At 25.9% G+C, this 16475-nt stretch overlaps 1 protein-coding gene across 1 annotated transcript in view; it reads right to left on the bottom strand.

Annotated features, from left to right (window-relative positions):
• Positions 1–16475, bottom strand: part of LOC136984322 (dynein beta chain, ciliary-like) — a 215241-nt gene that overhangs the window by 132659 nt on the left and 66107 nt on the right. The window contains exons 23-28 of the mRNA XM_067281255.1: positions 13857–14149; positions 10120–10381; positions 8383–8540; positions 5265–5496; positions 1713–1907; positions 1411–1621 (exon numbers count right to left, since the gene is read on the bottom strand). Of these exons, the coding sequence (XP_067137356.1) occupies positions 1411–1621; positions 1713–1907; positions 5265–5496; positions 8383–8540; positions 10120–10381; positions 13857–14149 (1351 nt within the window). The remainder of the gene's footprint in view (positions 1–1410; positions 1622–1712; positions 1908–5264; positions 5497–8382; positions 8541–10119; positions 10382–13856; positions 14150–16475) is intronic.

Here is a 16475-nt window from a genome sequence, read left to right as displayed (position 1 = left end):
AATATCTTATAAATATTCAAATTTATCAATATTCCCATAAATCTCTCTTCTATATATTTTATAATGATCCAAAACATTAAATAAAAGCATTCAACTTCAAATTTTCCACAATGTAATCTAATCACAATGGAATTAAGACTAAGATTATATTGTAAATTATATAAACAAAATTATCTTTTAACTCTCTGAGGATGAATGATTTGCTGTGTTTCAAAAACAGGTTCAATATCTAAATTTTTTGCTGTAATTGTTGTCTCTATTATCAAATACTTCTTCTGAGTGATGATGTTTGAATAATTTGGTGTTTTGTCTAAAATAGACTTTTCTTTGAAAATGTCTGTAATTTGTGTAATTTTACTTGCTAAATAAACGTGATTTATAATATTATGCCAACTAATGTACTGTACAACATAAAAATTGAAAATTGCATACTGTATTTCACATATTTTACTATTTTTACGTTATATATATGCAAAAAACAGCAAACAAAAAACAATGCTTATCATGTTTACAAAATGCTTATAGATTTACAGTATGAGCACAACAGAACAATAAAGTAATAGCTCTGATTTTAATGGGCAAAAATTGACAGATATGAATATGTGTCAAATGATGTAAAGAAAGTGTAAGGTAAAAATAGCAGTTATTATTGTGCATGCATTCAGTTTGGTATTTAGACTGGACAATTCAGGACAGGTTTATAAGATAAAATTAACTTTAGCCTATTAACTTCATAAAAACTTTTCATTTTCTTTTATTCAGTTTTAATCCCCATTTCTAGAGTTCCATGTTCAACCTGGAGCCTGGGTGTTTTGTACACACTGCTCTCTTTCAGAAGCTGCCCCTAACACACACACACACATTTTAATAATCAGGTATGTACAAAATAAACTATTAAAATATTTTTTTGGTTAATTTATGTTCAAAGAAATTTCAGAAATTCTAATTTAAATGCATCTTATTTATTGATTAATAGAGACTGCTCTCTGCACTAGCTAACTTTAAAAAGTAAATATCATTTCAATTGAATGGAATCAGAAAGAAGACATTTAAAAGCATTCTGAAAAAAGTGTTATAAAAATATAAAAAAAATAATAAAAAAACTAAAGCAAATAAGTTTGAGATAAGAAAAATCTCAAACTTATAGTGCAGTCATTCTTATTTAATAAAAATAGGAATGACTGAATAAAAAGAAAAATCTCAAACTATTCTAGAAAGCATAAAGCCTCTAGTTTTTACATCAAAGGCTAAATAAATAATGACTAAAATAAAGCAATAAAATTTATAGTTTTGTATTGAAAATGAAATTTATGTTAACTGTTTTAAAGAATTATAATAATAAATATAAGAAGAAACAGATTAATTTAATAAATTAGAAAAAAAGTTTAGGTTTAATAATGATTTTCTTACCATCTTTCCATTCTCTAGTAGAAGGATTTATAACACCAAATAATTCATCATTTGTTACTACTTTTGGATTTAAATTGTATGAAATTGGATGAAGTTTCTGAATTTTGTATGTGTTCAATAATGTTTTACATACTTGTGTTTTTCCACTACCTGTATTCCCAACAACAAAAACTGAATGACGAACTTTTAATAATTCTTCAAGTTGTACCACCTGTAAAAATAATTAATATACAATTAAAAATATTGATTTTAAAATATTTATTTACATCTTATATTTAAAACTGAAAACTTTATATAATCACCTTTAAAATAAAACATTCTTCTGGTTGCAATTTCAAAGCAATAGTTGCTTTTTTCACAATTTCTTCAAATTTAAGATCTCTCTTTCTTGGAACATTTAATGATGGAAATAGGTCACCAATTAGCCCCAAAAATATAGAAATGTCATCTGCTACAATTTTTGGTGTATTGAAATCTCTTAAAGCTCTCATAAGTATCTAGAAATATTTATTATTATTGTATAATAATATTAAGAGTAATAGTAATACATGTTTTTAAAAAATTTGTTTTAATTTCTTAAACTATTTATTGCATCATCTAATAAAACAATAAATATTATTGATGTAAAAATATATAATTAATTATATTACAAGACTGCTTCTCTCTCTTTGTATTTTTCATTGTGAATTTACAAATTATATTAACATGAAAGAAAACAATAATCATAATTCAGAAAGTCTTGAAATAAATTTAATTTGTAAAAACTTTATTTGAATCAAAACTTCCAAAATATCCTCCCTTCCTCAGTTGTTTACTTACAACTAAATTAAACACCAGAACACTTGCTGAGCTTACTGCAATTTAATATTCAAATGCTTTCAGCCTATTCTTATAGGCCATCCACAGGAAATTATAGTTCCACAAATGAACACAAAGCTTTCAAATACTCGTAAAATTTAAAGTTTTGAAAAATTTTTTAAAAATATTACACTAAATGGTTAAATATTAAATAAACAATAAATTACTAATACATTATGTAACCAAACAAATGTAAAAATAAAATACTATATCAAAAATACATTAAACTTCAAAAATAATTTAAATAACATTTTGTAACAATTGTGAAATTAAATGTACTATACAACTAAATGAATACATAACACAGTTACATTATATAATTATTTATTTATTTAATATTTAAATAAATAATGCACTAGTAACCAAAAATATATAAAATGTAAAAATATGCCTTTTTTGTAATCAGCATTGACTTATAGAATAGAATAACTGTTAATGTCTTCTGGTTTACGTTTCCATATCAAAAAGACATTAATTAGTTAGAAATAGGCATATTATTTTATTAATAATTATAAAACAAAAAACTTCTAATATTATCATATACTGTCACATATGTATTGTACATTAAACATATCTTTACATCAAAAGAAATACTATTGAAGCATACAACAATTATTTACAGAAAAGAAATCTTCATAAAGGCTTTTTCTGTAGTTAAAAAATGAATTAGTAATCAATTAGTTCATTGTTGTCAAAAATTGCTGCATCTCTATAAAGTACGGAGTTTTTGCACAAATGAATAGAGATTTTGTGAAAATATTCTTGAATAATGGTTTCCTGCAACAACACATCTGCACAAGGCAATTACTCTAAAACATCAGACTAAACAGAAGGAAAAACTTGTGAATGATATTTGACTAACATAATGAAATTGTAAATCGTGCAATACTTTTGGTTAATAGTGTATGTTATTTAAAGAATAATGAATTTGATAAAGTTATTTACACAAGTAATTTATAATAATTTTTTATTGTAATAAATATTCAAAATATTATATTTATGTATGTAATTATGATATAAAAAGTAGTACATTTTCCACAATATAAAGTGTCTTGCATTACCTACATTTTTTAATTTAGTAGTAAATTATTATCTATATTAGAAAGATTGAATATAAGATTATTAGATAACTTATATAAAACAAGATATAATTAATTTAATAATTTTAGTTTAAAATCATTATGAAAATATTATCTTTGGTTTATAAAGACAAAAAATGCTTTTCTTTCCATAAAGATTTTTTTTTCATTTCTTTAATCTGGCTTTCAATACAAAGACAATATTAATTGTTGTAGAAAGATATACACAATGAATTTCAATGTTTTATATATATATATCCATCAATAATTTTCATAGAAAATGGGACATATGGTCAAAACTACTTTTTAATTTTTTAATCAACAGGTTAAGTTAAATATTCAAGACTGCATTCATTGTAAATTTGGCTTGCTGCTTTATATTATATCATTTGTTTTGGCCATAAATTTATTAATATGTAGCTGTCTTAGCTTTATAATTAGCTTATAATGAATGATCTTGGTAACATATTCAAAAATAGAATCCATCATCATCGAGTTGAAAGAGTTCTGTAATATTAAATTCAAGTGAGTTTCACATTTGAATTTTGTTTATATCCTAATGGTAGATTGTTGGAAGTCTGAAAGTATTAGAAAAGTTTCTTGTGTTCTAATCATTTTGACTTTAATAAAGAATATTTTTATTTCTCTTAAAGTTTTAAGTATTGTTGAGTATTTTATTATTAATTGGGGCAATTTGTCTGAAGTTATTGAACTTTACATGCTAATATTTCTTCTTTTGTAGTTCATATGCAATGGTGTTTCTTTTTTATCAAATTATAAAAAAGAATTGTATCAAAATTGTAAAGATGGTTCCATCTTAGATGTCTTTCATTTACTGGCTCACTATAAATTAGTAGTTGATTTACTACAGAGATTAATTTGGTAATGAAGTTTTGACTAAAGAATTATTTGAAAGAATTAAAAGTAAGAAATACTATTGTTATAAACTGTTTTGTTTATGCATGAGATACATAAACTTTTACACTGGTGGAAACACTAAAAAGTTATATAAAGAATTCTAGAACATCAGCATTCAGTAAATATTAAGATTGATACAGAACTTTATTAAGCATATCTACCTCCAAAGTTAATCCCAGCTTGAACTAATTGAAAACTTTTTACCTACTAAGATTTATTTCTGTAATTTCCTTACACATACAATTCTTTACTTTTTTGAGATTAAGTGAACTTAAACCCTTTTGATTAAGTGAACTTAAACCCTTTCTTTATTTAGTTCACCTAGTGAACTAAATAAAGAACATTATTTTTGATCTGTAAGACTAAATATCTGCATCCATAATTTCCAGTATAATAAGTCCTGTTAATATATAGAAAGTACTAGTATACAAAATAAATTTTAAATAGAGTTAAAAAGGACACAAAAGCATAATAATTAAACCCTTTACTTTCAGGCTTTCCTATACAACAGTATCTATTGCAATGTTGTTTATCTAAGGATAGATTGGAAAATCCAAGAATACTTAATTGTTTTAATCTCTAAACATGCAAAGAACTGTACATGTTTAAGGAAATTGAAGAAATATATTTTGGTTGATTCTCTTTGTCTTCATATTCATTATTTTCCAGTTCTCCAAATTTACTAACTTTGACCAAAAATAACAATGTTGATCATATATATTATTTATTTCTTTATAACACAAGTTTATGAAGTTTGCTAGCCTTGTGTTTATAAGAATTTTATTTTTTCTAATTTGAAAAAAGTTATATTAAGCTATTGAATTCTATTTTACTATACTATTAAGTAAATAGTAAATAATTTCTATTTTAATCAAAAAATAAATAAATAAATAATATTCAATTTAAGAAATTGAGTATAGTTATTATCTTTTAGTTACAATAGAATTTATTTTGTAATTGTATTAATTAATTTTGTTAAAAAATAAATCTAATTATTACTTGATTTTCAGGTATTTCTGGTTCTTTTCTCTTTAAGCTACCAGCTACTAATAAAACTGATTTTATAGCTCTAAGACCCCAGTCATAATGATCTTGTTTAGACAACAATTCTTTGCATAATGAATATAATGTAATAAATTTCTGTGACAAAATCTGAGCTTCCATAAAACCTTCTGCTACAAGCAAAATTTCACAAATAAGATCAAAATCAGGAACCACCATTGCACAAGGTCTGTAAAAATAATAATGAAAAAAATTAATATTAAAACAATAATTTTAGAATATTTAATAAAACAAATTTAAAAAACTTTAAAAAAAGAACAAAAGAAGTAATATTTAAACCCAAAGCATTTGCATTTTGGCAAAGAATGTTAACAGTTATCAAAACTTTCTAAATGTGATCTACTGTTTTTTATATTTAAATATAATATGTAAGAGTTCACATTTAAAAAAAAACACAAATACATTAATAATAACAAAAACAATTCAATTTAATTTTGTCAGTTTCTCCTTCCTCTCTCTCTCAGAACCTCAGATCAGACCAAATACAGGTGGCCAACTCAGCATAAAATATGAAATAAAATGAAAGTCCTTTGCAGTATCATTAAAAAAATGTAGTAAAACAGACTAACTGCAAATCAATTATTCAAATTTAACATAATACTTTTCTCTGCAGGTGCACCAACACTCCCTTAACACCCCTCTTCATAATTTTATGACAATGTATTTCTTAATTGAATTGTCTAAATCCTGTCAGAATATCAGGAACATTGTGTGTTTCTTGATATTCCCAACAAGGAATTTATGAATAACTTTGAACTTAACATCAAATGACAGTTTACATACCATTTGATTTAATAATGAGGATCTTAAAATAAACACAAACACCTCCAATTGGGATTGAATTTGTTGTCAAATTGTCAGTGTCAACTTTTTCCTGCACCTGAGAAGGTATCTAATTTCATCTAGGAACAGGTGAGGGACTAATTGAGTAATACACACAGCAGTTCAAAGCCAATTAGAATGTAAGAATAAAGAAACCAATCTACATAAACCTATCTCTCAAGAACACAGAATCCCTCTTTTTCAGTTTTCAGTGTGGCTCATTGCACACACTATTGGATAATTCTTGTCCAGCCCACTGTGTTCACTATTCACTGTCAACTCTTTCTACTTTGTCAAACCTTATGAGATGTATGTATATCCTTCTTGATAGCCTTTCTTCAAATCCCTCACCAAACTATGTTGTTCAATGCCTCTGATATTTAGATCCTTTTTCTAGCAGAGAAATGATTGAACTTTCTCCTTTTGGACTTTCTTTGCCAGGATCAAGAAAAGCATCTGTAAACTTTTGTGATTAATTGTACATCAGAGATTATACTAGAAAAAAACATTTCTCTCTCTCAATAATTGGTATTTTAACTGAATAATGAGTTGTCCTGAACACACTCACCCATATGTGCCACCTTTTGTGTTTGCATCATCCAGTCATGGTCCCATTTGATAAAAATTAAAAACTTTCTAAAAATTACCCTTTCATTTTAATATCTGACTATGATTAAAATCAGATGATCTAACATTTCTACTACAAGTCAAATTTAATATGCAATTATAATTAAAGAATAGTTTAACTGTAGGTAGTTTCTCAAAATACAAGTGAAAATACTTATCAAATTAAAATCTATTCTTTATTATTTGAATTATCATTAAGAACTTTGTATTGCATTAACTGATTTAATCTGGCAAGTATAAGATAACATTAATTAAACATTTCATATTCAAAGGTTTTATATATCTATTGAACAACTGGGATAAAACAAAATTTGTTTGGTATACTATTCAAAGCATGAAAAAAAAAAAGGATTCTACAAATAAATTAGTTTACAAATCCAAGTATAAATTTTGTGAGATACTTTGTGTAAAACCTTGTGAATAGTTCCCCAAGAATTAAAGTAATTACATACATTTAAAATATTGTTAACTTGACCATATTGTATAATGTTTTATCTTGTTTAAGTAACATTATTTTCTGCCATTTTGCTAACAAAACTGATACTAAAAATAACATCATTACTATTTAGCCTCATTTGCTTAACTTTTTTTAAACTTTCTAAAGTGTAGAAATCCATTTTCTATTAATTAAAAATACAATTAATTAGTTTGTTTAAAGTTTAAAATATTATTAAATAATTTTCAAGTTAGAAAATAGTAGTAAAATAAATCCTTGAATAACATTTCCTAAACAGTAATTAGATGAACAAAACAGAATATTAGCATGCTATTAGATGACTTTTGAGCATTATATTGAATATTACATAAGATCTTTGTCACACAGAGACACAGACTAAAACCTTTCACAGTGTTGTATATGATAGAGAGCCAACTATCATATACAAAGGTTTTAGTCTGTGTCTCTGTGTTATGCACTACAGTGTTATTAGAAAAAGTCATTTATTGTGTTAGATCTTTGTCATATAAGAATATAATAATCTTTCTTTTTGAATAAGATATAGTTCTTTGCAATGGATAGGAACTAGATATTTAAATCAGTATCAGTATTAAAATTATTTTATATTTAATTTTTTGAGTTATTTTAGTATTTATAATTATTATCAGTGAAATATATAATATTATTATTATTTGATAAATACACCAGAACTAAAATGATAGGATAAAAAATTTTCTTGTTCAGCAATTATTTTACATTTTTTATACTTACTCCATCTGCCAGAATGTACATTTTGTAACATTTAATTTGAAAATAACTGATCACAATTTGTTTCAGTAGACTGCCATGATGGGCCCTTATTGGACTAATGATTGGCATTGCCCAGATCATTAAGCTGATGCTGTAACTGCTTCAGCCATCTGGTCAACTATAACATACACAAATGTATGTATGCACTATACATACATACACATACTCTATATTACAGGGCTGAAATTTGTTGCCAGTTTAACAACTGAGCTGAGTGAAAACAGTAAGTTTGGAAACCACTGTTGTAACTTATAATATTTTAAATTTATGATTTTATTATACAATACTACAATTATATAAAGTACATGTAATATTTTTTAAAAATATACAAAAATTTGATAACTAAAATTTTAAATTTACCTAAATAATGTTTTCAAATTTTCAGGTAATTCTGTACGTCCAGCATAACCAGGATTCATAGTGATAAAAATTCCAACTGAAGGCACAAGACATATATCTTCACCTTCAAAATTGAAAATGGTCTTTTGATGACGTAAAGCATCTTGTATAGATTTTACCTTAAAAATAAGTGATTTATGCATTATTTTGATTTTAAAAAATGCTTCAAAAATAATTTTAAATAATAAAATCATAAAACAAATCATTTTAGCAATAGACTATTAAGAAAATTTCAATTTTTCAATATATGTTTTGAAACAAATAACTTATGTTAAATTTCAAATCATTAATTTGATTTTAACAAATACAGCATATTGTTCTAAATCTTCCCAAAGCATATTGTTACAGAATGAATGGAAATGAACGATTTTGTCAAGAAAAAAACAATGGTTATTAAGTATGTTGAAAAAATAAATGAAAAGACACTTAAAACAACTTATTAAAATATAAGAATTTCAGAAATAAAATAAAATAAGAAATAGAGATTGTTCTCTATAAAGTTCTGAATTGGGAAAATTCAATAAGTATTTGTGGGATTACAGGACTGAACTTGCGCTTTCTTCTAACAAATTTTTGATTTCTCAGTTTAAGATGGCAGTTTAATTCTTTATAAAGTGTAATGCTCCACAATGTGTATATTATATGTTTTTCCGTTTTTTTCCCCTCTGTCCTTTCATTCATTCTGTGCTATCATCTTTTCAACAGCCTATACGAAGTTGGCATCTGGATTCGCCAATGGGAGTCACATGGGGGGAGAATATCCTCCCAGGAAGTATAAAAGTGCTGAGTGGTCATGCGTGACTCTCTTTTTTGTTTGTAGTTTCCACCTGAAGTTAAGAGAGAAAAGAGAAGCATGTGGAAGATTAGACAATTGTGCATCAAGCAGAAGAAGATGGACTAGTAAGGGTGATCAGGAGCTATGGGAAAATCACCTTAAAGGAATCCATCTCCATCAGGCTGTATGTACTTGAATATGAGACAAACACATACCAAAGGTGTACATACTAGATTTAGAAATTATCTCAAAATATTTATAAACTAATTTAAAATATACCATAATATAACATAAAAAGTTTAAATTAAAATTTGATAAAGATAATTAATCCATACAACTGTTAAAAAATAGAAACAAACTAATAACTTTAATGATGTCAACCTTTCTTTTTAGGTTAATTTAGTCATTTTAATGAATGTTTTAAAGTTTTGGAAGTCTTGCATAAACAAAAAATATCTTCTTTATTTATTTTCCACATAACTGGAATATACTAGATATATTCAAAAATTGAACTAATAGTCACTGCTCTGCTTGGTATGATTTTTAACATTTGTATAGGGTTGTCTTAATTTTAAATTCTAATTTAAAAAATATATATGTTTTAAAGTGAGTTACATAATTTTACAATGCTTAAAAAGTAGTTGATATTAATTTAAAAATTATTTGTTAACTAACATAATTTCATGATAAAAAACCTTCAGTAATATTCTTAACTAACTGAAAAATTAAATGTTCTACAAGGAAAAAATTCTAATTTACAACTTTGTTAATTTTACTTGAGAATGCTAATATCACAAAAATTTTCATTTATAAGATACTTATGAGATAGGAAAATAACTTTCTTCCCAGAAATTCATTTTATTCTTTAATAAAATTTAATATCAACAAATATTAAATATTTTACAAGTAAAACAAAATTCTACCTGTACTGCAACTACTGAAAGAACTTCTATAGATATACGATTAAATTCATCAAAGCAGCCCCATGCTCCAGTTTGTGCTAGCCCTTTATAAATATTTCCACATGATCTATAGTCCATTTGTTCTGAACAATTAAATACATAAACCATACAACCAAGTGCACGTCCAAGATCTTTAGTTGTTTCTGTTTTTCCTGTTCCTGCAGGACCTGCTGGTGCTCCTCCCATAAATAAATGTAAAGATTGTGTAAGAGTAATATAACATCTGAAATAACAAATTTATTCAATTTTAAATATAGTATTTTATATTTAATTTAATAATGCATATATAAAAATTTTATATAAATGTAAAAGATTAATAAATAATTCAGAAAATTATACTAATGTACTAATACTTGTATAAGATAAAAATAATTCTTGCATTAAGTGATATCATTTTTGAATTATTCTAACTTAAGTATCAAATAAAAATAAACTAAAAACTGTTATCTTATAAAAACAAAATTTAATGTTTAAAAAACATCATCAAGAACTTGAAATTGACATCTCAGTTTTGTAGCATAAAAATAATAAAATAAAAAAGTCAGTATTATGCAATGAAAAAATTAAAATAAAGTTCGAATTTTATAAACTTCCTGAAAAAAAAGAGAAAAAGAAGATATTAATAAACTTAAACATAAAACATCTTAACTTATCCATTTATTTTAATATAATCAATCTTTATCATGATATAATTGATGTAACAAAATAACGCATAAAAATATTTTTAAAAAGTACTGTAATTTATGTGAATTACTCAACGTTATCAGTATTTAAAGAACAATTTGAAAGTTGGTGCAAGTTATGCAATCAGGCAGATTATACACCAATTTTAAATAGCAGTTACAAACTCATCAAACAGCTTTTTCTTTGTCTATAGCCATTAAGGCTATAGACAAAGAATATCTTAATATCTTCAGAAAACATTTTAAAAATATCTTTTAAAAAATCTGTGGTGGCACATATAAATCTGCCACCACAATTTTTTCCAAAACTACCAAATGCATATATATTCATATCTCAGTTTTAGTTCTCTCCTATTCATTTTCTGTGCATTCAATTCAAACTATAATCGTTGTTATAAAACACTTCTATTTGAATTTGTATCTTAAAAACTGATAAATTTCCGATAACTATCTCCTTTCTAATAATGAAGTCATTTCAGAGAACTTTAATGATTGAAATACATAATATAATTATCATCCTAATAAGCTATAAATTCATCACTATAAAGTGAAATTTTATAGCTAAAAATAATTATATACATTTTAATTAATAGTCATATGTGACTGTACAGCAGTTGGTTTTGTGAAATAAATAAATTACAGAAGAACTTATAAATCAAACAACTTCTAAATTACTCCAGCAATTAAAATTTAATGACTTTATAGTGCTTCTTGGCTAATTTGTATTACAGTAAGACCCCGCTTAACACTGCCCTGCTTAACACTGTTTCGGTATTACACGGTAGTATTGGAATTACCCGAGATAGCATGCAGTGGGATCAAGGCATAATATCAAATTTTAAAGCTTATTATCTACGGCAGACATTCCGACAACTGATGCTGATAAACGATCCATTAGAGATTTTTGGAAAAACTATAATATCATGGATGCTGTAGACAACATCAATCTTTCCTGGAATGAGGTGACTGAGAAATGTTTTGAAAGGAGTATGGAAGAAAGTATGGCCGGAGCTAAGCAAGGATGTTGACACAAGAGAATCCATTGTTAATGTCAACGAAATTGTCAAGCTAGCTAATGAAACAGGGTTGGATAATATAAATGCGCAGGATATTGAAGAATTATTGCAAGTTACAACTGGAGAAAGTTTTTCTAACGACGATCTTAAAGAATTAGTAGAACAGGTGCATGAAAATGAGGAAATTAGTGTTTCTGAAGATGAAGAACAAAAGGAACTTTCAACATATTTTCTAAAAAAAGTTTAGCCAGTATAATGGAAATAATGGATCAGTTTATACAAAATAATTTCAATTTTGATAGAAGTTCAAAGGCAAGACGAAGTGTCATGGATGCGATGTCTTGCTATCGACAACTGCTTGCTGAATGAAACAAGAAATGGCAAACGACGTTAGATGACTTCTTCACAAAGAAATAAAAGATGTCAAATGAGAAAGAACATTCCTCATCACAAACATAACTTCTTTATTCAAACTTTTTTTTTATTTTCATGAATGTTTTATGAATAAATATCAATATTAGCAATAAATAAGTCTATAATTAATGTAATAAAAAAGTATTTAACAATAAATGTTACAAAATAAAACAAAAAAAAAACTGATAAATTTTCTTATTCTCTGTTCTGTTTCACATATCCCCCTTATTTACATGTTAAGATGACCCCGTTTAACGCTGTTTTGTTTAGCGCTCTGTAATCTAGGAACGCATCCCCCGAATTAAGCAGGGTCTTACTGTATTATTATTATTATTATTACTTTTTTGTTTTTTTTTTTGTTTGTTTGTGTCGTATCATTACCTGTTATTGTGCACATCCCCCTCTGTTTCCTTCCTCGGTACCACCTCTGCTGACAGGGTATGAAATGTGGGGATTGGCCCAAAGAAGGATCATGTGGGATGGTATGATGTCAGTTGGAGGGAAATATAAATACAATGGTAATACATGTGAGGCATCTTTTTTCCCTTCTGGCTTTCGTGTTTTGGGGTAACTAGAGAATGCTGTAGCTAGTGGGGCTCAAAGGGGCAACTGAGGTCGACATGAAACGAAGAAGTTTGAGTAAAAAGTCACGCTGCAAAGTGAGAGAAGTCCAGAAGAACAACCATCCCAGAAGAAGGGAAAATCTGGCACTGTTAAAGAATCCATCTCCATCAAAGCGGAATAGGAACGAAGGAAAAATTGCACTACCTAAAGGAACAAAGGACTAATTGGAGAATTGTTGAAACTATGATTTTTCATCTTTGAGTGAATATTTGTATGTTTTTTTCTTCTGTATTTCTGTCGGGTGTCAAAGGGGCCTCACGTAGTGGAGGAAGGATAAGAGAGGGTTTAAAGGAAAGTCAAACTTGTAATGCAACTGGACATTGTGAGATCGAATTTTTTATCTGTATTAAATGTGTCACCAAATAAACTTGTTTTTTTACATCACATGCTGTTATGCCAACTATTCATCTTTCTTTGGTTTGTTGTGTACAACCCCATAGACAACACATGCTATGGGGAGTCACCACAACTTCAATAATATATTCAATAGAGCAAAGTTTAAAATGTTCTAGAAAAAGAACATGATATTCAAAAATATAATTACAAAAAAACTATTTTTAATAGAAACAAAATCTTTTGAATAGAGATTTATAATGATTTATTCATTATAAATCATTTTCATTATTTATTCTTCTAATCATTGTAACTTATAAAGCTTTTGAATGTGAGTCTTTGAACATCTTCAAAAAACTTCACAATTTACAATCTTTTAGAACAGAACAATAAACTATTATTCTTATGAAAAGAAATGTAAATTCATTATAAAATGACTTCAAAAAAGAATGCTTAACAAATAAATTTTACTTCTGCACAGTAAGACTATAAATAAATCTATTTCTTAAAAATATTTTAGATATTTTATATATGTGTTTGAAAAATAAAATCTTTCATCAAAAATTTAAAAATACTTTAAATTAATCATAATGATACATATTGTAAGATTAATACTTTGATTACCTACCTATCTGTCAGTGGTGTAATCACAAGTCGTGTTGTATTTCCTAAATATTCATAAGCATACTGAAATTCAGCATCACAGATATTAACCTGGCAATCAGCTTTCTTAGCATTCCAGTAATGACGAAGTTGTGACTGCCACATAAATTCTGATGATGATTCTACTTTGTGAGCAATCATTTTTGCAACAACATCACGTGAATGAACATCAATTGTGCATATTGTCATAACCTTCTGACGATCTCCAGATTTAAGTGAACCCAAAAGCAATCCAATTAGAGAATTTAACTGTTGATGCTAATTGTAAAAAATAAATATTTGTAAAGATAACATATATACATAAACACATTATCAATCTGAAATACATAAGTTATTATTGATTTTTCTGTAAATGAAAACATCAATTTGATTTATGAACTGTTTTTCAAAGTTTTAGTTTTAAAATTATTAAATACACTAAACTTGACTGCCAACTTCAAAACTGATTAAAATAATAGAATATTTGCAATTTTTGCCTTAGTAAAAATATAAATGGGAATAAATTTGATACTGTACTAGAAAATACAATAAAAGCAAAGTTGCTTTATTCAAGTAATGAAAAAGCCTTGCAAACTGAATATTGATAAAATTAAAAATTATAAGATTTTCTAAAAACAAAAATGTTAATTTTGTAAGAATATTTTAAATATAAAAAATTTTAGTTTTTTATTTACTTTGAAACTTTTTGTACTGTATTGTGAAATTTGTAAACTAATTTGTTACACAGAAAAGAGAAATTAGCAGATTCAAATAACTGAACCCAAATGAGAATCAGTGAGACACTGTAACAAATGTATACATATATTAAGTAACTAGTCAAGAAAAAAGTTCCAGAAATTTCATAATTGAAAGCAATTTTTTCTATAAAACTTTTTATCAATTTCTAAACCCTATTGTGATAAAAAAAAACATTCAAGTAATAATCTTCATCAGACAAAAAGAAATTCTCTTTAATTCTTTTGAGCAATGTCTTTAAAGTAAAACCTACATTAGAAAACTATTATGATCTTTAATAAGAATTTAAATGCCTGTTCTATGTATATTGTACAGTACATCTTATCTTTAAACATAAAACTGACGTGACTAATGGATAAATTTGTGAATTTGTTAAACAATAGATCAGTTAATCTAAACTAATCTGCAATCAACGTTGTTTTAAAAATGCTCTGTATCTTTAGTTTTGTTCTACAACATTCAATTTGCTTATAAGCTTTTAAACTGAGGATAATTTAAACTGAAAATGTTTTTAGATAAACTTTTTCATTATCTGAATCAAATAGCTTTCTTTTTATGATATTTAATACAAACATAATCTAAATTATACATAAATGATAACATAATCAATAACAAGTCTAATTTCTCCACCATAATTTTTGGCCAAAAAAATGAAGCCTAATCAGGAAATTTTATTGCATTAAAAGCCTAAATATAGCCAAAAACCAACATAAAAGATTGCTTCTCCTTTTTAAATTTTGTTATAAATAATGTAAATATATTTATTTTTAGTGTGAGCCACAAACGGTACATGATGGAAAAATTTTAAAGGGTATAATAATAAACTGTCATGTGTAACAGTTACTTAGCATTTAATTATTAACAATAGTGGTAATATAGCCTGATATAATATGGCATTGGTTTAGCTTTAATATATAACTATCAGGTTTTTTATGTTGATATTTGTCATATACTGTATCATATGCATATTAAGTATATTTTATAAAAAGGAACTAAATCTATTTCTATAGGAATGAAAAAAAAAATACTTTATTGTTTAAAAGAACAAAGAGTGGGTACTCTCTCTGTGTACCTTTGTTTTTCCTGCCAGGAGTAGAACAGAATACAGAGTGCAATCCCATCAAGCTACTCTCACATGATACATCTTGCATTTATTTTTCTTTTTTTCTATAGATACTGATAATCTTCATTAACATACCTTCAACAGTGCAGACATAAAAAAGTGCCTATCATAATCAAACTCATCATACATATCGTCTGTGATCTAAAACCAATTTTAAATGCACAGCATCTGACAAATAGCACAAATGTTTCAGGGAAAAAAACCGAAAAAATTCTTTATGTAACAAATGTGTTAAATAAATATAACCATTTATAATTTCAGTAAAATTATTTAAACCAAATTTTAGATTAAAAATTGCTTGATTTGTGTTAGATACAATAGTTAAAGTAATATTTTTATATTAATATTTTAACATATTGCACCAAAAAAGTAAATATTATTTTAGAATAACTTAATTGCTTTTCATAGGATCAGATTTTTAGAATGTAAAGAATATGTTTTGTAATTGTAAAATGTATAAAGTATTTTATAACTATAAAATAAATAAAAAAACGAGAGCCCTACAAAGAGAATAATGTCTAAGAATGTTTAAAAAATCATTAAGAACATATAGAAACTTTTCATATCAATATCAATTATAAAAATAAAAACATTTAAAGAATAAATTAGTTACTCATAAAAATTTTTTCTAATTTAATTTCTTCTATATGTGAGACTATGGGGATGGATAGTTATGATGTTACTTGTAACCCTTTAATCGTTGGGATGCTAAGGCGCGTTCACCTC

Source organism: Centruroides vittatus, unplaced genomic scaffold, assembly GCF_030686945.1.
Source record: "Centruroides vittatus isolate TY-2023 unplaced genomic scaffold, ASM3068694v2 contig_913, whole genome shotgun sequence".
NCBI lineage: Eukaryota > Metazoa > Arthropoda > Arachnida > Scorpiones > Buthidae > Centruroides > Centruroides vittatus.
Note: the sequence above shows the minus strand (reverse complement) of the source record. Positions and strands in the feature narration are given on the sequence as shown.